Source organism: Zeugodacus cucurbitae, chromosome 4 (genome assembly GCF_028554725.1).
Source record: "Zeugodacus cucurbitae isolate PBARC_wt_2022May chromosome 4, idZeuCucr1.2, whole genome shotgun sequence".
Taxonomy (NCBI): Eukaryota; Metazoa; Arthropoda; class Insecta; order Diptera; family Tephritidae; genus Zeugodacus; species Zeugodacus cucurbitae.
In genome coordinates this window covers 61,555,020-61,580,079 of record NC_071669.1, presented here as the reverse complement: position 1 = coordinate 61,580,079, position 25,060 = coordinate 61,555,020, and the positions used below count along the sequence as shown (strand labels likewise).

The following is a 25,060-nucleotide window of genomic DNA, read 5'->3' as shown; positions in this document are numbered from 1 at the left end:
GCATATCTTGATTTCTTTATAAAATATTATTTTTTGTAAATATTTGTTTTCTAAAACCTGAGAGATAGAGAGGTTCACCAATATCCTGAAATGCCCCTTACGATTGACATTTAACATAAACTTATCACTGAGCCTTCTCTAAAGCCCTTAAAATAATTTTATAACTGGTTTTTAGGTGGTTTATGCAGAGATTGACTCCAAAGATTGTATGGGTAGTACATTTTTATCTCAACGTGGCGATTATTTTTCTATTATTTTGTTGTTGTTGTTTTTGTTTTTTAATTGTGATCTTTCTTGAAATTCTCAAATACAAAAATTTCCAATTTCAATAAAATCATGCAGTAAATTTCTAAAAACTATAAAAACAAAGAATGCCATGATAAATCTCTTCACTTTAATTGCAAAAAAAAAAAACAGAGAAAAAACTTGTAAGCAAGCTATCACCTTAAAAATCTCACATTTCACATAACCTCGACTACAAGTTTACTGTGTCAGATTGCGAATGAAATCAAAACAATAGCAAATAGTATAAAAGTATAATTATAAATTTCAGACTAAAGTAATGGCAACTGCACTACATTTATTATCTTTATTTATTACTATTGCAATGAAACAACAATAAAAACAAAAACAGAGCAAAAAACAATGCTGAGCTCAGTCACACCTTCAATGTCGTTGGAAAAAAGAAATGCGACATGAGCTTTCTAAAAAATTTCACTTTTGAACTTGAAACCTTCAACATGCAGCACCTACCGACTGCATTTGAAACGATCTTTTGTTTTTTGTTTACATGCTGTTTTTTGTTGTTTTTATTATAGTATTTTTTTTTTTTGCTTTTATAATTACACTTAATTATGTTTACTCACTTTTTTTGCACTTATTTCGCGCTTGTCATCGCTTTTGTTTCACGTCTTCTACTTTTGTATGGCTTTTGACTTGGTTTTCTCTGCTTTTGTTTTATACGCCGGTCGCAATGTTACGGTTTCAAATTGCATATAGACGCCAGCGTGACGGCAAATGAATTGAGAAAGCATATGCTCACATATATACAAATACATATATATTTAAATGAAAAAAAAATTTGCACTTCAATGTGTTTTGTGTAAAATTGATCTTGAAATAAGTGTCAACATTACACTTCTTACGAAAGTATGGGAGTGGCCTACACTTGATATGCATAAGTGTGGGTCTATGGCACTCCAGTGAGGGTTAAATATTCGTTATAGTTATTTTTGCAATTTGAAAGTTAATTACTTTTATGGCAACAAAATCCAAAATATATTTGATTCTACTTTCTCATTTTTAAGTGCTCTTCTACTATTTTTCTGAGATCTTCTCAATGCATTCTTCATTTTGCTTGCATGTTCTTCGTACTATCTTTTTTTATTTATAAATCATAATATTCTATCATTAAAAATTTCACCTTTGCTTTGATTATTAAATTCACCTTATTTTAGATAAAAAATTATATATTTTTCTGTCACACTGTAGTACTATAATTTCACCTATTTTCTATTTCTCATTTTACAGGCTTACAAACGCCAATCGAATTCGGTGAAAATAGCCAAAATAACTGCATTCACAATTATTGTGTCTTCATTCATTTTGGGCACCTTCATTTTGGCCTCATCATATCTGCAAGCCAAGGCCTCGTGCGATCAAGTCCAAGCGCTTGACTCTGTTCTAGAGAAGGAATTGATGTTGGAGACGCTGCAACAGGTGAACAAAGTGAGTAGAATTTTTAAATTATTGAAATTTGCTAAAAAAAATTTATATAAAATGTTTACTATCGATATTTGTTATCGATAAAAAATTTATTGCACTTCTATATAAATATCGGTATATGTTTGGAAAAATTAAAAAAAAAAACGTTGTAGTCTCTTAAAGCGAATATAAGATATATAAACAGTAATCAATAAAATTTTTAGATAAAATTATCTATTGCAAAGCAATGCTTAACAACTCAGTAAAATTAATAATATTTCTTAGATCGTGATCTATTCTACATACTCATGCAATTATAACAGTAATTCTAAAATGAATTTATTAAACCATTTAGTATTCTGTACAATATAAAACTTTCCTTAAATGATCGTTCATTATTTATGCAAATTTAATTGTTCTACTAATTAGAAATTTTCCACAGCACGTCTCTGGCATTTGCAATTAGGCTCATATTATATAAATTAATTTAATTTGCGCAACTATTAAAATCAATTATTTTGCGCTGATGAATTGTGAAAAGTTTCACTTATTATTCTCTTCTAACAATTAAATATTCATAAGCCATAGCTGTGCATAAAAAATTAAGTTAATTGAATAATTGTTTCTCAGAAAACTATTTGACAAGAATGGAATATTTTTACACAAAAGAAAAAAATAATAAAATTGCTGAAATTAAATTTACTAAAACATTTGTTAATTTTAACTGCATTTTTACAAAAAAACCTCAAAAAGTCAACTTATAAATAAATAAAAATATAAAAAATATATAAAAAAATATTGAAAAACATGTTAAATAGTAAACTCTAATTAAAAAGAAATTCTTTGTGAGCTAACTTCATGCCAACTGCGAAATTTCAATTTCACGCTTTTGTTATGTGTTATAGTAAAAGCAATTTACCGCATGCAATGGAACATTTGGTCTCTATTTTTTAATGGTATGGAATGCTATAGCAGATTGCTTAATTATATTTTCCATATTTGAAAGAGGCTCTGCTCTTTAGTTTTTCTTAATAAAACAATATATACAAAATAAATTTGAATTTTCAATCGTTTTTTGCGAATTTTATTATTTTTTAAAGCAATTCTTCATGCAAAAAAAAAACTAATTTGTACGAGTTTTTAAAAACAGACTCAATTTTCATACTGTAATAAAAAGATAATCACTTTTCCTCTTCTTTAAGGGGTTACATGGGTTTTGTCGCATAAAAAATGGCCTATTTTCAATATTTTTTTCATGTACAAATTATTTATTTAATTCAAACTTTTTTCTGTCTTATAGATACATAATTAAATAATTTCTGAAATAAAAAAAAAAAAATTACAGTCCTCCATTGTGAGGTCATATCTGTTGACCCCTCGAAAAAAAGTTGCGTCCGCGTTGTCAGCATAACTCCTGACAGAATCATCGAAAATGAAAAAAACAAAAATAATTGTTTTAGGTAAGACCATAATCTCGTGCTTGAAAGAAGGATAGACAAATAAGTGAAAATTGGAATTTTGGCAGACATTTTTCCAAAAAAATAACCAACATTTGGTCAAAATTTGCTTGACATGTTATTTTTTTTAAATAGTTTTAATTGAAAAAAAAAAAATAAAATCCTTCGTTCAAGCACGAGTAAATTGTAACTCGAACACCTGTGCAAAATTTTATCAAGATCGGTTGAGTAGTTTTCGAAAAAATTTGACAACCGAGAAAAACGCGTTTAAAGTTTTGAGTAACATGACTTGGAGCGCACACCTTCCAAAAGCTGTATCTCCGAAACTATTATTCGGATCGACTTGAAAATTTAGGACAATATTCTTGAGGTGTTGTAGAAATTAATAAGCCAAAAAACAAAAAATCGATTTTTTGAATCCACGAAACCCATGTAACCCCTTAAAGTAGAATTTTACACAGCCTCTGTAGTTTCATTCTCACCTCCAAAATTTTTTTCTGAGTCTATGATAGTAATAAAACATAGAATATTAAACTAATTCTAGATTAAGCTTACTTCTTCTGATTCTATTTATAGTGGAATCTAAAAATTATTAAGAAATCATTTTCATTCAGCTTATCCCTTTGAGTAAATACAGAATATATCTCTTGCGCTCTCTCTCTCTCTCTCTGAGAAGAGATACTGTACTGAATTATATCAAGAGTTACAGTTATATAAGGCTATAAATAAATTTTTATTGATAACTACAAAAAGTATGAAGCCTGAAGCTTCAAATCTTTAAACATTTCGAAAAGCACTTTATTAACCCTGTCAGCAATATTTTTAAAATTTTAAACTCATTTGATATCCACTAAATTAAATTAATAACCACTGGCATCAACTAATTTCATTTAATTAACACTTAACGAAATTTCTTCATCTCACCTCGGCAAAGCTACAATGCTTTGTGAAATGCGCCCACTCAAAACTACTGCGCAATAATAAACACAATAAAAACAACAAAACCTAGTTAAACTAGAATGTATATATGTATTGTATGTAAATATGTATTTATTTTGCAAACACAAACAGCAGGCTGCCAAGCTATCAAATGAAATGCATTGCGTTTTAAGTGGAAAATGTAAAAAATAATGAAAATGATGAAAACGATGAAAACGAAAGCGAAATAAATTGCAATCTGTAGAAAAAATATTCCCATAATATCGTATAAATAATGGTGCAAGCGGCACCAGGCACCGGGTATCGGGCACCAAAGCACCAACCAGGTAAATGTCCGTGCACGCAAGCCACACAATCTATTGTTGTTGTTGCTTTTTTACTTGCTTGTTTGTTAGTTGTGGCGAGCAGATATGTACATATGACAGCCTATTAAGTTGATGATGACGATAATGGCATTTGCGTGTATGTATGTGTGTGCTTGTGTAAATCTCAGCTAACGGCATTGATGCACCTTTGTGACAGCAGCAATTGCCACATGTCCACACGTTCGAACCGCACATTTTAGTAATTGAGTAAAATTAGACAGACATGGCGAGTTTTTTTTGCTTTTGCGCGGTCTTAAAATAAATACAGCATTCATTGCTTGTGGCATGTTGAAGTGAAAGCAATTTAAAGTGAAATGTTGCAATAATGCAAACGCCACCGAAAATGGCAGAGAGCGCAAATAAAAGCAAACGACTTGTAATACTACGCAATTGCAATTTGCAATGAGTTATGTTTAGGTGCTGCGTAGATAATGGTACGGCTGTGCTATGTTAGCTGTGCTGTACTATGCGATGTGATGGTAAGCTATGTTGTGCTATGTTATGTTGAGCTGTGCTATGTGACATATGCTGGCCAGAAACGACGACACAGCTTTTGAAAATGTAGAAATGATCAATATTATATATGTACATATGTATGTAAGTATGTATGTTTCTATGTACTTACATATGTACATGCTTACATGCATGAAAGCAAGCCCGTGCGCAAATGCCAAAGCAACAACCACAAATGCCAGAGATCAGCATAAATTAAGCTTGCGACAGTCAGTCAGCTGCACTGAACCACAACTTGTGGTTAAGTATATGCAACAATGCCTACATACATACATACATACATACATACTTATATATGTATGTATGTCTTTTGAAATGCATTTGTATGGCGCTACCAAACAACTCACAGCTAATAATAGCAGATGCAAGATAAAGCTGCATGTTTTTTACAACAAAAAAGCGTGTAGAAATGTGTGCAATAACCAACAACAACAACATAAGCATATAAATGTAGAAAATGTTGCTCAAACAGCTGTTCGCTTGCATTCGTGGCGCGAGTTGCGCGCTTAAGTCTTTTGATTGAGCTTGCAAAGAAATGTGTATATGCAACAACAACAACAATATTTGTCTGTGTATAAGCTACTGTTATGCTTGTGTGAGGTTAAAATCTCCACAAAGCGTGGCAGAAAATCTTGTTTACAGACATATATGCACTTATAAGGCTACCTATATTACAAATACATATAAATATGTACTAAGTTTATATATGTACTTCTTTGCATCAATATACTTTTATATTTTTTCCGCTTAGCTACCATGCTGTTGTTATGTAAGCTTTTCGTATACCTTGCCAATATCGGTAGAAAGAAAAATTAAAAAAAAAAAATAAATCAAAAACAGTAGCTTCATACACGTAATCACAGCGCACACAAGCAGACCTGTAAACATTTGCATATAATTACGGCTGATTTTTGATTATACAAATTTTCAAATTCAACTTGCAAATTTCACGCATCACTAGAATATTTAATGATCACGTACACGTACGGGTATGAAATTCAATTGTTGACCGTTTTTTAACTGCCTGCCACTAATGAGCACTTGTAGTGATGCGTCGGTTTAGCCATATATTTTTGATGGACATTAGACTACATTTGCCATAATAATTATACATTTTTTTGATGCACAACAATGATAAAGTAATTTCGCAAAATTCGCATGTCTCTTGTGTTTAGCATACAGATTTTTCGCACATATGGGCATACGTGTGGCCAGCCGCGTATTACGCATAAACAATATAATATATATATATGTATATATATATATTTATTTATATATATTTGCTTGTACTTATATGGGACCGATGACGCAAATGTTTTTATATAAATTTATAGTAAAGTATATGGGAAGCGTGCCATACTGGCTGGCGCTGAAATTTTAAAGCATGATTTTTATTCTCTAAAGCGTTAAAAAGCATTTGTTGTTGCTTGAGCAGTTATTTTATGATTGATTTAAGCTGGCTATTTTTCAGATTTTATCAAATCAATTACAAAATACTTCTTTTTAATAAAAAATAGATATATATATAATTTAAAAAAATTATATACACTACTGGAAAAAATTAAGGGATCAAAAAAAATTCCAAATTTTTGGGCAAATTTAAATGGTCGTACAAGAAATCGATAAAGAAGAAAATTATAGCTCCAAGCGTCTAGTTTTTGGATTAGAACTTTTTTTTTTTTTTTTTTGTTTTACGGGCGTGGACAATTTTTTTTTAGCTTAACCACTATAAGGATCGGATACTTTGTTCATTTAGCTTTAATTTGGTTTTTTGAACACCTCGATACGTCCACATCTCGCCGAGATATCGGTCTTCAAATGGAAAAGGATCCTTTTGTCTTTGATTATCGATATCTCAGCAACCAATGATCGCACAGAAAGTTAAAGGTTAAAGGTTAGAAAGTTAATGTTAAGTGTGCCTTTTACGGTTCAATATGTCCACAAAAACCGTAAAAAAAATCCAGCCAACCGTTTTTCACGCCCATAGACCAAAAAAAAAAAAAAACTAAAAAAATTTGGAAAATTTTTTTGTTGCTTACGATTACTCAAAAAAAAAACTAAAAAAATTTGGAAAATTTTTTTGTTGCTTACGATTACTCAAAACCCGCAGAGGTTAAACATTTTTAAAGTTCTAATCAAAAAACTAGACACTTGGAGCTATAATTTTTTTCTTTATCGATTTCTTGTACGACCATTTCTTTCGAAGTTAAATTTGCCCAAAAATTTGGAATTTTTTTTTTATCCCTTAATTTTTTCCAGTAGTGTATATATAAGTTTGCAATGAAGAATTGCCTCGAAGCTTTTATATATTTTTTCTATAGCCACTATATTCATACTTTTTGTTACTTCGTAAACCACAATTATAACCCTTAAAAATAAGTGTTGAAGATTTTTCTTGCTTATTGCAGAACTGTCCCTAAGATAATTTTTTTTCGGAAAGAACCCGATTATATGGACATTTATTCTTGGTGAATTGCTTGAGTAACTCTGTCACGTAAACAAATTACTGCTGTAGAATTTTTTCACAAGCAAACACATTTGCTAGAGTGACAAAGACATTCCTCAAAAATTATTCGAGAAATGTTGACCGAGTTGACAGTCCTTGATTGAATAAAAATACAAAACCCTTCGGCTAATTTACAATTAATTTTATCTATCTAGTCGTCAGATGTTTCGATAATTTGGATTTTAATAATTTTTATGAATTCTTTTTCAGTAAATTATCTCTCTTTTTAACAAAAAAAAATATGAAATTTATAACTGAAATTGATATAAGAAAATATTCAATGCTCAAGCGGATATAATGCTGGCTGAGAAGAAGCACTTTAAATTCTTTTTTCGCAATATATGTACATTCTGAATGTAATAAAATTATGTTTAATTATTTTAATATTTCTTTTTGTTTTTTTTTTTTTATTTTACATAACATTTAACATGTATTTCTTGTGTAATTCGTTAAAATCGGTATATGAAATTATTTTTTCATTAAATAAAAAATTCCTAGAACCAAATCAACATGTATGCAAAAATTAAAAAAGAATAATTAAAAATAATTTAAAAGATAGTAATAAAAAAAATTATTAAAAAATATATAATTATTTTCGCCTTTTTGCCTCTCCTTCATACACGCCCAATTTCCTGCTTCTACCTTCAACAAAATAATTATAATAATTTCATATATGTTTATCCATCAATTCTTTGCCCTTGAAACAGAAATATTCAAGGTTGAATGCTTCACTGAATAGCACATTCTATTAAATCTCAAGCACATACCTACATATATTGGTGTATATTAAAGCATTTTGAGCACTGTGTAGAAACAGTAATCAATGTGTACAAACAAATAACAATAAACAGTGCTTTTTGTTCATGTAAAACAAAAAATATTTTATTATTTAACTTGACGTAATGCGCGCTGAAATCACGTAAGAACGAATACAGATCTTTTAGTTGATTCTGAATGTTTTTTTTTAATTTTAAACGAAAATGAGAAGGCTCAATAAGTTTTTTTGCTAAAGCTATAGAGTTTTCGTGCTGAGAGTCATACATTTTTCTTAAATTGTATTGTTGAGAACTTGAAGTTATTCAAAAAATTCGATTTTTATAGCGTTTTTAACCAGCCAAATAAATTGAACAAATAAAATTTTTATTGAGAAAGCCTTTTTTGCCTTTTGTACTGCCGGCTACTCGATAACCGCTCAGCTGTTATACATTTTTGTTTTTGCTTTTCATAAGTAGTTGGTAAGTTTAATCAGCTGATTAATATATTTTAGCAGCGACATCTGCCGAAGCTTTTTTATCACAAAATTCAACCAATCGCAGACAAGGAAAGTTATATCAGATTAAAATTAAAAAAAAAAAATGAATGTAGGTTTTTAATTTGTATGGTAAATCGATCGTAATAAGCATTTTAATCGAGCAGAGACCGGTTAACTGATCAATTAGCTCCTGTCTAAAAACGTTATTAGACTCTTTTGAAAGTCTGAAGAATTTTATTTAGATTTATTTTATAACAAAAAATATATTCAGAGCCTTATCAAATGGTGTCTTCTATTAGCAAAAAATATTTCTAAATTACAGTTCCTGATTCAAAGCTCATTTTCTCCAAGCAATATATTGAGATATTCGAAATTATAATTGTCAATAAACCAGCGAATATTCCAAACTACTCTCATGACCTTAGCAATACTTAGTGCAATACCCTTGTATTTTAATTTTTATTTACAAAAAAATAAATAATAATAATTTTGCATATGTTATTCATATTTGCACTTTAAATCATAAAGCTTAAACGAAATATAGCAGTTCGAGCACATTAACAGTCATATACTAATTAAAGCGAAAATTTTGCTCTCGACTAAAAGCGTTCACATGTCGAAATTGAAGTATACACACGTCTTTCGTTTATAATTTATGCGTCCCAGTGAACTCGGAAGATGCTGGCACTTTTAAAGCACAAAAACAGTGAAAATGTCTTGTGCTTTGTAGCTTTTGACTTATTTACATACTTGTTTAACTTTTGTGGCTTTTTTCACATTAACAAATTTTCATTGCTTTTGTGTTGCTTAAACATTTTCGACTTCCCGGAATTGCAAAATGAATCACATTGCTCATAACAAAATGTTTATTTGCATATTTAGTGTGTGAAAAAAAAAAATATTTTTTAGTGAAGCTGCTTTTAAGGTAGAGAAAAGGTCGCAAAGAAATTGTGTTGAAACGGTGTTAAATGAGGTGGCATACTATTATTGTTTATATGAGTTGGGCATTATGCATAAACGACGCTTTTTGTAATGACTAACATTGAAGATGGAGTTGTGATATTACGTAAATGAACGAAGCCAAGTTAAGCTTTCTTAATTTTTTTCTTATTACAGTTAATATAAAGACAGAGATTATACAATGTAATGACGTAAAAGTATTTAATTTTTAGTTTAATTTTTCTACAAAGCTTTCACCGCCTTATGAAGCTTTCATCCAAAAAAGCTTTTTAAGCACTGAAAGTCAAATTGCCTGAAAAACTTGCTATAATTACTTTCTTAGAGTAAGTTTGAAGAGGCAGATAGTTTTGATGGAGGTATAAGAGAGCTAACGCTTTCAACCTCAAAAGCTTTTTCAGCGCAGCAAGCAAAACCGCCAGAAAAGCTCTGCTCTGCTTACTTTCTTAGAGTAAATTTGAGCACGCGGAGTGCCTAATTAAAGATATTAAAGAGCTCTGTGCTTAAAAGCTTAAAAGCTTTCAGTTAGAAGTACTGATTTTAGTGATATGGTTGAAGATATGGTTGAAAAGAGAGTGTAGGATATATTTTTTCCAATTCTTAAGAAATATTATAATACAGATGAAGCTTTTTTGGCTTAAACTTTAAAGCAGTCACTCAGTAGTAGACCGTCTAACTGCCTATCTAACTAACTGTTTTTTACTATTGCTGTTTTTAATCACTATTATTACTTAATTTCTCTTTGCTGCGTAGTTTTAATCACTCTGTATCAATTTGTGGTGATCTTGAACTCTTGCAACAAGCAGGTCAGCGTTCACCTTCATTTCAGCAAGCTCTAGTGTGTATGTAAACCAAAGACGTGTAAACAACTTGCAAAACACGCATTACTAAACTGTTAATCTCTGAGCTAATCGCCAAAAACAAAAAAAAAACAAAAAACTAAAAACAACAGTAACAACTATTAGCTGCAACACGATCTTTGCGCTGATATCATTACCGCAGCGGCTCTAATGCGTACACGCCGCTTTGTTGTTGCGGGTAATGAACCAAATACTACGTGATTAACCCCAAATAAATGTAAACAAAAAGTTGGCAATTACATTTTTTTGTACGAAAATTACGAAAATTATGGTTGTTTGTGTATTATTTTGTATTTGAAATATAGTTTTATAATATTTCTAAAAAAAAAGTTTTGTTAACTTTTTTATAAAAAAAAAATAATTTTTTTTGTTAACTTTTTTATAAAAAAAAAAATAATTTTTTTGTTAACTTATTTATAAAAAAGAAAATAAAAAACTATAATTTTTTTTGTCAAATTCGCCTCTAAATGGCCTGCGTGTAGTTACTGCCATAATTACCGACAACTTTTAATGGCACTCAGTAATTTTTGTAATTAAGAATAATTGTGCTTTTATAAAACACACACGTACTTACGGTTTGTACGTGTGTGCGTGTATTAAAGCTATCTGTTCAATCTGTGAAGAGCGCACGTTTAGAAAACAACTGTTCTTAATAAACGTTGCTATTGTTGTTTTGCATGCCAAATCGATTTCGATGATTTTTTCTAAGCTCACATGATTCTTTATAAAAAACCTAAGTGCTCATTCGACTGTACTTATCGCAATATCAGCTCAGAGTTGTTTGCTGTTGTTGTTTTTTTATTAAAGTAAACTTTCTTGTCTCATTTGTATTGCTTTTTTATTTTTGTTTTTGTTTTGGTCATTTTTATAATTGTCTTGCACATTAACCTGCACTTTGTTGGCTTTTGTTTTAATCATTAATTACAATCACGTTATTTTGTGTAACTTATTGTTGTTGTTCTTTTTTTTAATTGCAATGAGTAGTTAAGTGGGTTAGGGTTAATCTACCATCGAGTGCGCTCGTTTTTTTTATTCGAACGTAATTTTTTTTATTTGTGCTTTTATTCTTCTTTATTTGTTTTTTTGTGGTTTTTTATTGTTTTTTTTTCTTTATTTTACAGTCTGCTTTATTTATTTTTTTTAATTTTTATTTTTGTGTTATTTTAGTTTTATTTTCTATTTATTTTTCATTATTTTTTTCTTTATTTTAAAGTTTGCTTTATTTTTTGTATCGTTTTTTATTATTTTTTTTTATTTTACAGTCTGCTTTATTCATTTTTTTATTATTTTTTTTTAATTTTTTATCGTTTTTTACTATTTTTTTATTTTACAGTCTGCTTTATATATTTTTTCTTGTATTTTTTTAGTTTTATTTTTTATTTTTTTTTGTTTTTTTTTTCTGCTGTCATTTATGCCCGAAAGCTAAATGTAGCGCTTTGGTTTAATTTTAATAGCTTTTTTTATACACTTATTTTGTGTTTGTAGTGCAAGGGTTAAATATTTATTTAAACTAGTTTCGTTGATTTTTTTCTTGTTTTTTTATTTTTATCTTATTTCTTCTTTTTGTTTAGAAACTCACAGCTGATTAACTGGTTTCGTTACCATTAGCTGTTCTGTTTTGTTGAAGTTCTTTGCTTAAGTCTTTTGTTTGCACTGAGTAGAGACAGCCAAGCTCAGTTTTTGTGCTGATTTTCAACTACTTCCATGTCAATTAAATAGAGTCAACACTACTACTTGGACTTATACTTGATTTGTATATAAAATATACGTGTTTTTGATTGATAATTTTTCAAAGTATACTGCATGTAAATGTCAAAAAAAAATTTATTGCTTTGAGCGATATTTTTCTAGAAAATTCTCTAACTATAAAAACACTCTTTGTTTATTTATTATCTCTACAACTTTGCTTCCGCCGTTTTCCAATAGATGTCTCTTGGGTCAAGCACTGGTCGATTAAATCGATTAAATCGTTTTATATCGATATTGAACATTTGTGTCAACATTAACCCAACAAAATTTATGTAGAGATCTGTTTGCATCCCAAACTTATTCTCAGATGAAAATGTCACTTTTTGAGCCGAATTCTCGACATTTGCGGGGAATTTATTATTATTATTTATTATTTTTATTTTTTTATAAAAGTGCGGCTGAGGCTCATCGGCATTTTTAATCGTTTTTATACAAAAAAAACTTAAATTTACAAAAAAACGGCGAAAGTTGTAGACCTAATAGTTTGTTGAAATTCGATTAAAACACATCATTCATTGCTCTCTACCTTCCCTTTTACTCAAATATTTCATAAATATTTACTAGCCTCTCTTTAGCGAGTTAATCAATGACATTAAAGCTCAAATATTTTATAATAAAATGCGTAGCGCTTATGCAACATGCCTTTCTCTTTTCATTCCATATGAGATAAATATTCATATTAATGTAGATAGGCATACCGTTGCATATTATGACATTTCCTGATTATTGCTTTTGGACAATTTTGTTTTACGCTCCATGTGTTACATAAGTTGCATCTTCTGCTTTATGACTTTGCGCCATAAACAACTTTGTGTTTATAGCTTTTCAACTTTTTTGCTTGTTAGCAACATTTATTGTTATTGTTGTTAATAAAATATGGAATTTTATGATTTGTTTTGTTGTGTCATACATACATACATATATACACTGTACTTCTATTCATTTCTATGCATTGCTTTAATTAACTCTTTAATTTATGAGTATAATGCATAACTTAAATACTTCCTCTATACATTTTAATAGGTCATAAATAAATGCTCGCAAATTGCAAAACTTTGTCAATGACACAAGACACATTTCTCTGTATTAAATTAATTTATCTTGTTTTTTTAGTTTTTATATGTGATATAAGTTTTTTATTGCGCAGTGGCTGGCATTTTTGTTACTAGAATTATCTGTTCGATTGTTTATACTTTTATGTGAGAGTAGCTGCTTTCGATGCATCAGTGATTGGAGAGTTGTGAATCGAACAATTAACTTCGATAAATTGAAAGACTTGGATAATCAATTTGAGATAGAATAGAAAATAACATTTTTCATCATCTTCTTTCATCGAATAAAATAATTTTCATTTCCGATTAAGGCAGTAGTCTGCTTTAGAAGCCGAAAAAAGCGTATTTTAAGCAATTTTTTTTTTGAAAGGGAAGGAAATGATTGCGGTAAACGGAATTTTACGACGATAGTGTACTATATTTAAGGCTTAAAACACAATATTTATTATTAAAAAATATTGAAATTTTTTCAAAGTTGTAAGTATTTTTCTGTAGCGCCTGGAGTATGCACTTGTAAATCGGTGCCGGTGATGGAGGTCGTGCGATGCATCTGAAACAGTCGAACCAATTTTTTTATAAAGTTATAAAATTCCAAATTTTTTCGAAGTTTGAAAAAAAAAATTCACTTTTTTAAGAAAAAAATTTGACTTTAAGTTGCACAACAAGTAGTTACTTAATAGTAGTTAATACTTTTGTCCAACTTTTTTAGTTCAAATAGAAGATAATTTAACACTGAAGCTAGATCACTTTGGTTTTTTTCGATCGGACATATGTATATTAAAACTGCTCTAGCTTCGAAAATATGTCGAATTGGCCTCTGAAATTTTAAAGACATATTCTTGGATAGTTTTGGAAGAGATTTAAAACAAAACAAAAAAATCGATTTTTTGAAGCCTGTAAAGCAAACTACTGCCTTGACTAGTTACAAAGTAGTCTTTTTCGGACTAGTTCCTTTTCAAACCAGAAATTTTCGTTCCAAACTTTTTTCAATTTCAGTCTGAACTTTTTAAAATTCTCTATATATGTATACATACTAAGTATCGGTATCATTAATTTCATTTCAGTTATATTAGTTACAAAATAGTCTTTTTCAGCCTTGTTAATTATCATTCCGGAAATTTTTGTTGTAAACTAATATTTTCGTACTATTTTCAGACTATTTTATTTTTTTATATTTTTTTAAACTAATATTTTGCTTAGGCCTCTTCTCTCTATATACTAATACTCTCATTTTAAGTTTTCTGCTTGAGGTAACATATTTTTTTCCTGCACATAATTAGGTCAGCGATTTTTATGTCCATATTACCATGACACAGAGAGAATTTAAGCATATGTAATAGTTAGCGAAGCGTAATTTCCATTTTTTAGCAATGTCATTTGAGTAAATATTAGTACAAACATGAGTATGTAATTAAAGATAATTAGATAAGGGTTATGCTAAAACAATTTACTAACAATTTCAAAAAAATTGCAGTGTACGGATTAGCTTGGATGCTAAGTGTTTAAGCATTGTGAAGATCTCAGAAAAAAACAACAATTATCACTCTCTCGCGCTCTTTGAATTTTAAACGGTATTTGAGAGTAATGAGAGACAAGAGATTATTTTGAGTCGAGTTCTATTTCGCTGGAGACAAATTTAAAAATTTTATTGAAATTTTATTATATTTATAAGGCAAGATCTTCGGATTCTTACTTGAGAGAGTAGGAAGGACTGAGTATAGCTTTTTCGTGTTAAATACTGAGTATGAGGCATCAAATTTGCTCAAGTCATGACATTTGCTATAACATTATTCACTTAATTCCATATTATTCACACTAAAGTCGTAAAATAAAGTTTAGATTCCCACGTTACCCCCTATAAGACAGAGTTTTTCTTGGAAACTAATAATACCTAATATTCATAGGTGCAAGCGGAAGTACATGCGTAAGGTAAAACAATTTCCTTCCTTGTGTTGCGTGCCCAAATATTGAATTACACACTTTCTTCAAGCATTTTTGGTACTTCAATGTAATATTTTAGGTTAGGTAATCATTTTTTGCTACCAGTATTTATATTTTTTTCATTATAACATTGCTCACCACCTCATTACAAAAACACACTCAAAATAAAAAAAATTATAATGCAATTACCTAACATGAAGTACGGAAAAAAGAAAGAAGAAAGCACAAATACTATTAGCCACTAATTCAATATTTGGGCACGCTATACACGGAAGGGAATTGCATTGGTAGCTGAGTAACGGTAGTAATGTAAACAAAAATAAAATTGTTGTGTTTGCGAAAGCCTTTTACCGCACTCTTATGACTCCGAGGTACCGTAATAAGCGCACACGGCTACGAATACGAACTCAGCTCAGCCAAAAATGGTGGCGCGCTTAGGTGAATGGTTCACGACAGAAGTCAATAAACTCGCGGCCTATCATATGCGCATTGCATAGCGGAAAAATGCACGAGAAGAAAAGCAAGAAATAAAATTGCGAAGAAAATCATTGAAGCCTGAAAAAAGAAATGTTGTTGTGTAACAGATTTTTTTTACGCTTACATATGTTTAAGAGTGTGATTAGGTTATGGTAACATGTTTATGCAATGCTTGAGATGTTTGTGGGTGGATCTGCCATACAATTGTGTTACGTAAAACTAATGGTGTTTGGGGCGTAACAACACCACTTAAAGGGTGGGTTGTTGAAGTTGTTGCTGTTCGTAGCCTTTGTTGCAATTACTTTTCTTTTTTGGAATAAAAATCGTTTAATTTTTTTTTTCATTTTTATATATTTTTATAAAATATTTCAATGAATTTTTTATTTTTATCTCATCTTCAGGAACTTCCACGCGCCGAAGCACTTTTGGGTCGCGAAAACAACGAGGACGCTGATCTGCAAAATCTGGACAAGGATGTCACCGTGAAGAAGGTGGAAATCAAGAAACAACATGCCACACCCAATCAAGTCGCCGCCACTGCCTCAGATGACAGTGACTCTAGCGATAGTGACAACTCCTACTCCGATGTTGATGACGCCGAGGAGATCAAATACCCCGGTAAAGTACCACTCGAATTGGACTTGAGCGATTTGGCTGCTGCTTTGTTGCAAAACAACAAAAGGTGAGTACAAACATACCGTTCATTAAAATCTATTACTAAAAATATACATAAATGGTATCTCATTGCGTCCAACAGATCGCGCATGAACTGTGTCGTTGAACGTAAACATGCCGAAGAGATCGTGGACTCACCCTCCAAGACTGTGGCTTTACCTTTCGGCGTCAATCTCACCACCGATCCCAAGAAGGCGCGCATCACCGGCGAACGCATCTCCATCTACTGTGAGGGTGGCAACGAGAATAAGGATCAAGAAAATAACGAATCATCGCGCAACAATAACCGCGAAGAGGAAGAGGATAACGATGAGGAGATCGAATCGAATCGTCCCATGTTCATTCCATACCAACGCATACCCATCCCATTCGGTCAGATCCCACAACGTTTCCCACTCACACACATGCCACAACGCATGATGCCACCCATGCCACCGATGTCCGCCATGTCGCAAGAATCCCAGGCACCACCACAACAGTCGTACATCCGTCAGATGCCACCACCATTCCAACACTTGCCCATGCGTCCACCAATGCCACCACAAGTGATGCAAGCACCGCACCCCGACTCACAGCAATCGCAACAGAATATGTATGTGCCACAAACCGTACGCATTCATGTGCAACAGATACCGATTCGTGAAATTCACATGGCCGACGATATGCCCGTGCAGATCCCATCGCAACAACAGGAATTGCCACATTTGCAAATCCAACGTTTGCCACTTGGTGTTGCACTGCAACGTGCCGGTATAACCGCCGAGGATTTGCGCAACATTCAACGCATGGCTGAGGATCGCATCACCGATGAGTTGCGTCGTCTTGCTGCCGAAGAAGCGGCTGAGTCAGCTGAGAGCAACAACAACAGCAGCAACAACCGGGATAGTGAGGAAGCTGATGACTCATCGGCCGATGCACAAATGTCCAGCGAGCAGGAACATATTATTCGCCAACAACAACAACAGCAACAGCAGCAAAGACAACAGCAACAACTGCCACAGTTGGCGCATCCACAACAGCCCGCCATTGCGCCCGAAGAGTCGATGCGCATGCAACAAGTTCCACCACAGCGTCTGATCTTGCAACCCTTGCCCGAGCAGCCACGCGACACCATGACCCCACCCATGCCCGATCAGCCACAAATGATGCAATACGGACGCGCCAACTTCGGTCGCAGTCTGGCACAGCCCGTCCGCATTCCAGTTCCCATTCTACAGCCACATAACGAGGGCGAGATGGGCTCTTCCGTCGAGTCGGAGAGGCCGCACTGTAAGTTTCTTCTTATGCTTGGAATTCACTAGAGATTCATATTTATATTAATTTGCATTCTTGCTTTCCTTCTCGCGCCACAGTTGTTCAGCCACGTTCCGTTTAAATATTCAGCCTGTGATTGCTGCTGCTTTCGGTCGTCGATCAAAGGTTTAGAAGTGCCAATCCCACACTTGCTTTGAAGTCTCTATACATATGTGTCCGTCACACCGTCTGTGCAAGCAACCGGAAGCAGCTAAACGCCAAAAAATGTTAATTACATTCTCGTTTCTTTTCTGCACAACAACAACAACATAAACAGCTGATCCATTTAATATGAAAAAAAAAACAAAAATAATCTATGGTTAACGGTTATATTGGGATAAACACACACACACACAGACTAATTACAGAAAGTACGAAAATCTTAACATCTTTGGTTCTATATATTTTATATTTTCCGATTCTATTTTATCTATATATACTATATACTGATCTGATCTTGTATTTGTATAATTTGTTGTGTACAACGATATATGTATGTACGCACACCAACAGCTGCATGTACTTGACACATACATATATATATATATACACACGTATAACTCAATGTACATATGTATTGTATTGTATTGTTTAAATATAAAAGAAGCCGCATTTGTGTTACTTCCGATCTGTAATATGTAATATGTCAGCAGCCTTTTATTATTTTATTGTTTTAATTATTTTAAAATTAGACATTTGATAAACATTTTAAGAAATGAAATCGAAAATTTGTAAATAAATTGTAACTATTTTTAAAATGAGCTTTTTTTATTAATTTTTTGCTGGAAAAAATAAGGTTAAGCTCATAGTGAGCAAAGAATGAAGCCTTGAAGCAAAAACAAATACTCAAACGAAAAATACAGAAAATTGAAAACGAGTGTAGGCGAAAGAAAAGGGTGTAAAAAATTAGGAAACCGTTACAACAACAAAAAGAAATATATAACCCGGACTGACCTCACTTTTGTCCGACCATGACTTATCAACTCTATAGTGTTCCTTAAAAATAAAATAAATAATTGATATTAAGATGTTTTTGTTTTAGTGATCATCTAATCTTTAAGCAGAAGAAAGTAATAGTCTTCGAAGTCATCTAACGGTATATACAGGTATCGAATTTTTTAACGGTATCGGTATCGGTGATAGATAAGTAGGTTTCACAGTGAATATGGTGTCAAACGGGAACTCTTCATGTTGAGTACTTTAGGGCGAGTCTAGACTTGATGAGTAGCAGTATACATATTTATATACGGGTCTAAGCTGATCCAGGCTCAAACTAGTGTCGCGACTACTCTAGACATTATTAACGGAAAGAATTTAAATGATTAATTTAAGAGGAAAGACCTCATTGCGTTCCGGGGAGACTATACCATTTCCGCGGAACCATCCTAGCATTAACTACTTGGAGAGGGCCCGAGGACATCAAGAGTTATTTTGCCATTGTCCAGATTGTCGTATTCTGACAGGTCAGAACAGAGTTCGCCAGGAACACGGGGATCACGGGGCGAACGAAGCGAGTGTAGTTAAAATTCTCTTACTGATGGAGAATCTATTTTGTACTTTCATGTGTAACCTGGGGCGTGGCAATTTGTAAAAATTCAATAAAACTTCCAGAAACGAGAAAAGAAGAGGTGATGGTAATTTACGATCGAACTCTGTTTGGATCGACTAAATAAAATAGAAGGATTATTACTTTAAAGTCATTACTTCTTCATTATACTATATAAATGCAAAAATATTATTTTATTGTCTCCAATTCGCTTTTACATTCATTTTCACCCAGTATTAAAAATATTTATAAATTTTTGTAAATCACATACAAAGACACACCATATAACCATTTATAAAAAACAGAATGTAGATAGATATGTATCAAAAACATAATTGAGCTAAGTTATGTACACATGATCAACTTAAATCATCATTTGTCTTTACTTTCGCCAGCTTGTTTATCCTGTAGACGGCGTCGTCGACGTGCAATGTAGACAACCCAAAGGAAGGACACAATACTCATTGTGACTGTGCGTAACTAAATATAAGAATATATTTTATTGTCATTAAGCTTAACTGTAAATGTTTACAAAAATACATACCATTGGTGGCACGTATGCCATATTAAGGAACACTGGTATCGATAAGTATTGCCAATTGGCGCGTAGTAGAGGCCAATATAGTTTCTTTAGATTAGCTACAGCTACCTCATGTGTATTCATCTGTTGGAAATTGAATGATAATGCAAATATTAATATGAATCTATTATTATTATTATTATTGTAAATTACCTCGAATATGGAGAGAAAATATAGTGAGACCAATTGATAGAATGGTGCAAAAACTAGACGTTCCGATAGAAACTGAAAGAAACGACGAAATTTCATGTCATGTTTGAAGAGTCGCTCAACCGTTTGATAGAAGTAATGCGGCACTGTGCCACCAAATATTAGCCTAAAAGCAACAAATAATGCATTATATAAATATATTAAACATATGTACGTAGTTGTGGGTAAACAAAAAACACAACAAAATATATAAGTATATATAAATGTATACAAGCTGAAGTTATTCTACGTATTATCAAGATAACTTTAAGGTATTATATAAAGAGATAAGATTTAAGACAAAACGATAAAAAAACAGAATTGTATGACTTTCGTTTGTATTAAAAGGCGTGTGCTTTAAATGGCGACTTACCCAAAGAGACCGTAGGCTATGACACTTTCTTGATTGACCTTCTTTTGGCCAGCAATTCTTTGGGATGTGTAATTCGCCGATGCAGCTAGTATAGAGCTAAAAATAATAACCGTTAATTAAAATAAACATTCAACTAATAAATTATATACAATATTAACACTTTAGCTACGTGCTAAGATGAAAATAACTATAATTACCTGGTTATGGATTTAGTGCGCACTGGGTGATTGAATAGCTGTTCCAAATAGACGCCGAGCAGCGAATAAATAGGCTTTGACAGCGACATTGTGACTTTTCGTAAATATTTGTTTAATTATGCTTAAATATTTGTAATTGTATCTGAAAACAAAAAAAATGTTTCATTAGTTCTAATTTGTTAAGTAAATAACCAGTTACGGTGAAAACTCTTTAAAAGATTCTTCCAAACGTTCAAAGAGCAAAGGCCGTGTTAGATAGAATCGAATAAATAGAAGGCATTTCACTTTCTTTGCTTTTCTTATCTTAACTATTCTGCTCGTATTTCTACAAATAAAACCGCACTTACTTGCACTTTAAGTTGAAATGGAAAAGCAAACTACGATTAGACAACAATTAACTGGTGCAATTATTAGCCCATACAGTCTTATCGGAATTCAAGTTTATACTTGACTTTATAGTCAAGTTAATATACATTGAGTCCAATAAGAAAGTTGCAGCGTTGCATTTCAAAATAAATTATTCGCATTAATTCTTTTATTATTATATTAGGTCTACAACTGTGCTTCCGCCATTTTTTTTTGAAAATTTAAGGCTTTTTTTTTATATAAAAACGGTTACAAAAATGTTATTCAAAATATTGGCCGTCGCTAGCTACTATTTTTGAGCAGCTTTCTGGCAGCATGTGTATTCCGTACAAATATCGAGAATTCGGCTCAAAAAGTGACATTTTGACAGTTGAGAATTAGTTTCTACAAATATTTTGTTGGGTTAATGTTGATACAATTGTCCAAGACCGATATAAAACGATTAAATAGAGTTAATCTATAGATAATTTATTTTATTGTTGTTAATCTATATATATAGCTTGACCTTAGAGACATCTGTTGGAAATCGGCGGAAGCAAAGTTGTAGACCTAATAATAATGGAAATTCTGAAATGTGCAATAAATTATATAAAAATGTGTAAATAATTTATAAACAAAATTTAAATACAGATAATTTAATATAAAGATTTACTTAATAATTTAGAATTATAACAAAAGTTGCAAAGTGCAACCCTGGGTGCAGAAAAATATCAGGTATTGAAATTGACAAAATGACACTGACACATTGGCTTGTAGTTATTTATATGGCTATTGTTTTTTATTAACACATTCTACTGACAGAATTAAGTGTTCCTCGCATAATTTGTACGTAGTCAAAAAATAGAAATACAATCTTCTAAAGCATACAAAAAACTTTATGCAAAAAGTTTTCTAATATCGAAACTATGCAGAGTTCCAGCTGTGCGTTGTAGACTAATTCAGTCATCCAACGCCTTTTGAATTTGTTGGCCGATTTCGTGGACTTGAAAGAGAAGGCCAAGGAGGTCGTCAGGTGTTCGCTTTGTTATTAGTACTTTCTCTGGATACGGTAATCTACATCAGGTAAATTTAGATATATTAGTACTCTGTTTGCATTACTAATACCTTTTTTCATATCAACATTTTCAGATATTTGGAATATACCGATACTTTTCAATTTCAAAATGTATTGCCTGCAATGTCTGCTGCCAGTGCTGCTTATACCTAAGCCAACAAATCCTGCGCTTATGGAAACGCATGTTATGTTCATCGTACTCTACCTGATCGGCTTCTTTCTAGAGCGAAAACCGTGCACTATCTGTAGTTTAATATTTTTGACAGCCGTATTCCTTATCTGTTACAGTGGTGTGGGAAATTGTATATTTTGGGGCAACTGCGAGGGACACCAATGTGAAAATGGATAGAAAAATACGAAGCTGTCATGCTACGCTAAATGGATACTCAATGCATAATAAATTTAGCATTATTAAATGCTATCGTGCTATATACAACTTTGGGTATCCCCTTAGTTAATGATTATTAAAATATATATATATATTTTTCATTAGTTAACTTGTATTGGTTTGCTGTTTTAAATGTTGCTGTGTTTTAACGCTCTTAAAATAATTTCAATAATATCGTACTTTTAACGAAAAAGTCTATAAAACCATAACAGTCGTAATAAGCGGGATTATGTCGAGATAACACTTTATATTACATACCAATTTTTTGTCTAATAAAAACTAGCGCATACGTAAAACCACGAATATTTACGCTTCAATATTTTCAAAACAACTTCTTATGTAAATTTTCTTCAAATGTTAGTAGTATTGAATTAATACAAGCATACAACATAAATTTGCTTGATAAGACGTTAGCTTATCTCTATTGGTTCAATGTGGGTGTATGAAAGACAATTGAAAAACACAACATTTCACAGAACTTAAAGTAATAGTAAACATTAACGAATCACATTTGAAATTAATCACTACAACACCTAAAAATAAATTGTATATTTTATTCGTAATAATAGGTAGCTAGATTTGGAAATTTATAAACAGTTCATAAACTTATTTTCTTCCTTATATTGAATCTTTTACAATCAGTAACTTATCAAAACCAAAACTACAAATATTATATATTAACGCACATTTGCTATATGTTGGTATTTATTTATTTACAGAACTACAAATAATTTATTTTAACCACTAGTTTACATGAATACATATAACGAATAAAATACATTAGAAATATATGCTGAATTATTGATTTGTCATCAAATATATTAATAAATTAACATTGTAAAAGTAAATCATTACAAAAATCAAATTTTGGAAGTTCTACAGCGCACGAGGTGAAATCATCATTGCCATAATCTTCCACATACAAGTAAGGTTTATCGTACTTCGCAAGCGATTTGTCGAGATCCTCTTCAGACTCATAAAAATCCTCGGCATCGCTATTCGACTCTTCATCAAGATCTCTAATGGGTCCGCCGTTTCTTACTTTCTCCATTGCCTTCAATAAAGCAACTTCATCAATACCATTATATTCTGACCATATCTCTGCCGCACTTTTGCTGCAACTGTTTGTACAGCAAGATTTTGGGAAATCAAAAAGATCGAATAGTTCAATAGGGTCTAACGACATTTTCTTAACTTCATTTTGTACACATATACGTTTCTTGGCAATATTGTCTTTGTGTGTATCCAACTGGTTTTCTTTTAAGCCACCTTTTAACGGAGTAATTCCGAATTGATTATGAATTACATTTTTTAGTTCGCCAAAAACTTGCTTCTTTTTTACAGAATGTACCCTTAGATGCGCCTGCTGCATTTTTGCTGATGCAAATTTGTTCTCGTCCACAAAGGTGCGCTTATCATGCCAAATATTTGCCATTTTTAAGAAATGCTTTATATGTTCTCTTTTAAATATTTAAGTGTTTCTAATTAAATAAATAATCGAACTGGCGCGAATTCAATTTATTTGCTTTTTAAACGCAGTTATTCGAATGAAATTGTTTTTGCTTTGCTTATGTCAAAATCAGAGTTGCTTTTGTGTGCCACCAGATTTTTCATTCGTTTCGATAGTTGCCATTTGTTCATATTGAATTTATGAAAATTTAATTCAAATGCGTAAAGTTTATAAGTTTCTTAAAATAATGTTTAATACTGTAAATAAAATTTTTATAATCACAACACGAATATTCTTAAATAAAAAATTACACAATTTTATCAACAAACAAACCACTCTTTTATTGGAAATTAGATAGCTGAAAATTTACTTGGCACTCAATCCCTAGTGCTTCACTTACTTCCAACATATTTACTTATTTTAAATATTTTCACTGTTGTTTTCAACATTTTAAATTCAGCTTGTGGCAGTGCACGCGTTTATATACCCCCAACACCTTTACCTCACATTTCTAGTATGTTCTAATTGAGTATTTATCGATAATTAACATTGGAAATATGTGCTCTGGATGCAGAAGACATCTATCTCTTTCTTTCGTCCGTCGTTCCTATTTGGTATTTTCGTCACTCGATACTTTACACGGCTGCATGTTGCTGTTCATAGATATTTCTTGCAGTGAAAACGGATTTTATAATTTATTTTTTATAATACCCTATTTTCAACTCGAAACTTTTTAGTAGATATACTGAAAGCATCAATCCAGAAATTTACTCAACTTCGATTATGACCGATATCGTATTGAAAATCGATATTATTTGATTATCAATATCGTTCTCTTCATGTTTGCCGTTGAATTTGAAAACTTTATTTATAGTCGTAATTTAAAAAAAAATAGTTGGAATGTACATATATCAATTAATAAAAACATAATTCAAATGCGTTGTTTAGATAATTAACTATTCCAGTTGGCTCTGGATACTTCTACAATATTGGTTTTTGTTTGCTTAGAGTGGTTTGCGCTTCTTAATCACTTACTCGGTTCAAACATTGGGATTTTTGAACTTTGAAAACAAAGTAATAGTTTTATCTCGTATTACTGTTTTGCATGGGTTTTAAAGCCCCACATTATATCGCACTGGTTCCGACTAGACTACCTCTTCAAAGTCATTTAATTTTG

At 31.5% G+C, this 25,060-nt stretch overlaps 4 protein-coding genes across 6 annotated transcripts in view; 2 read left to right on the top strand and 2 right to left on the bottom strand.

Annotated features, from left to right (window-relative positions):
- LOC105212479 (putative mediator of RNA polymerase II transcription subunit 26) overlaps positions 1–18,053 on the top strand; it is a 35,807-nt gene extending 17,754 nt beyond the window's left edge. For both annotated transcript variants that reach the window (XM_011184478.3, XM_011184476.3), the window contains 4 exons: positions 1,531–1,728; positions 16,174–16,454; positions 16,530–17,716; positions 17,800–18,053. In XM_011184478.3, coding sequence (XP_011182780.1) covers positions 1,531–1,728; positions 16,174–16,454; positions 16,530–17,716; positions 17,800–17,822 — 1,689 coding nt within the window. In that variant the 3' untranslated portion in view covers positions 17,823–18,053. The remainder of the gene's footprint in view (positions 1–1,530; positions 1,729–16,173; positions 16,455–16,529; positions 17,717–17,799) is intronic.
- On the bottom strand, positions 17,874–21,131 carry LOC105212478 (peroxisomal membrane protein 2). 2 transcript variants are annotated; one of them, XM_011184475.3, is made up of 6 exons: positions 20,973–21,131; positions 20,626–20,767; positions 20,429–20,524; positions 20,020–20,182; positions 19,831–19,950; positions 17,874–19,766 (listed from the first exon to the last, which is right to left on the bottom strand). In XM_011184475.3, exons 2-6 carry the CDS (start codon positions 20,712–20,714, stop codon positions 19,659–19,661), a joined length of 576 nt encoding a protein of 191 aa, XP_011182777.1. In that variant the 5' UTR covers positions 20,715–20,767; positions 20,973–21,131; the 3' UTR covers positions 17,874–19,658. The 2 variants fall into 2 exon arrangements, with proteins under 2 accessions (XP_011182777.1, XP_028896176.1); XM_029040343.2 differs by lacking the exon at positions 20,973–21,131 and adding an exon at positions 20,825–20,948.
- Positions 21,132–21,729: 598 nt separating this feature from the next.
- Positions 21,730–22,736, top strand: LOC114804024 (bladder cancer-associated protein). The gene is made up of 2 exons (XM_029040319.2): positions 21,730–22,053; positions 22,120–22,736. Exon 2 carries the CDS (start codon positions 22,155–22,157, stop codon positions 22,392–22,394), a length of 240 nt encoding a protein of 79 aa, XP_028896152.1. The 5' UTR covers positions 21,730–22,053; positions 22,120–22,154; the 3' UTR covers positions 22,395–22,736.
- On the bottom strand, positions 22,528–23,997 carry LOC105212477 (uncharacterized). Its single transcript, XM_011184474.3, has one exon. The coding sequence runs from the start codon at positions 23,866–23,868 to the stop codon at positions 23,263–23,265; it is 606 nt and encodes a 201-aa protein (XP_011182776.2). The 5' UTR covers positions 23,869–23,997; the 3' UTR covers positions 22,528–23,262.
- Between the last annotated feature and the right edge of the window lie 1,063 nt (positions 23,998–25,060).

What these genes read in the sequence shown, in the direction of transcription:
- LOC114804024 (XM_029040319.2), top strand. Translation starts at nt 22,155, where the DNA reads ATGTATTGCCTGCAATGTCTGCTGCCAGTGCTGCTTATACCTAAGCCA.
- LOC105212477 (XM_011184474.3), bottom strand. Translation starts at nt 23,868, where the DNA reads ATGGCAAATATTTGGCATGATAAGCGCACCTTTGTGGACGAGAACAAA.
- LOC105212478 (XM_011184475.3), bottom strand. Translation starts at nt 20,714, where the DNA reads ATGTCGCTGTCAAAGCCTATTTATTCGCTGCTCGGCGTCTATTTGGAA. An exon ending in ATTTTCTCTCCATATTCGAG is followed by an intron (nt 19,951 to 20,019) that starts GTAATTTACAAT and finishes AATTTCCAACAG; the next exon opens with ATGAATACACATGAGGTAGC. An exon ending in TGGCATACGTGCCACCAATG is followed by an intron (nt 19,767 to 19,830) that starts GTATGTATTTTT and finishes TCTTATATTTAG; the next exon opens with TTACGCACAGTCACAATGAG.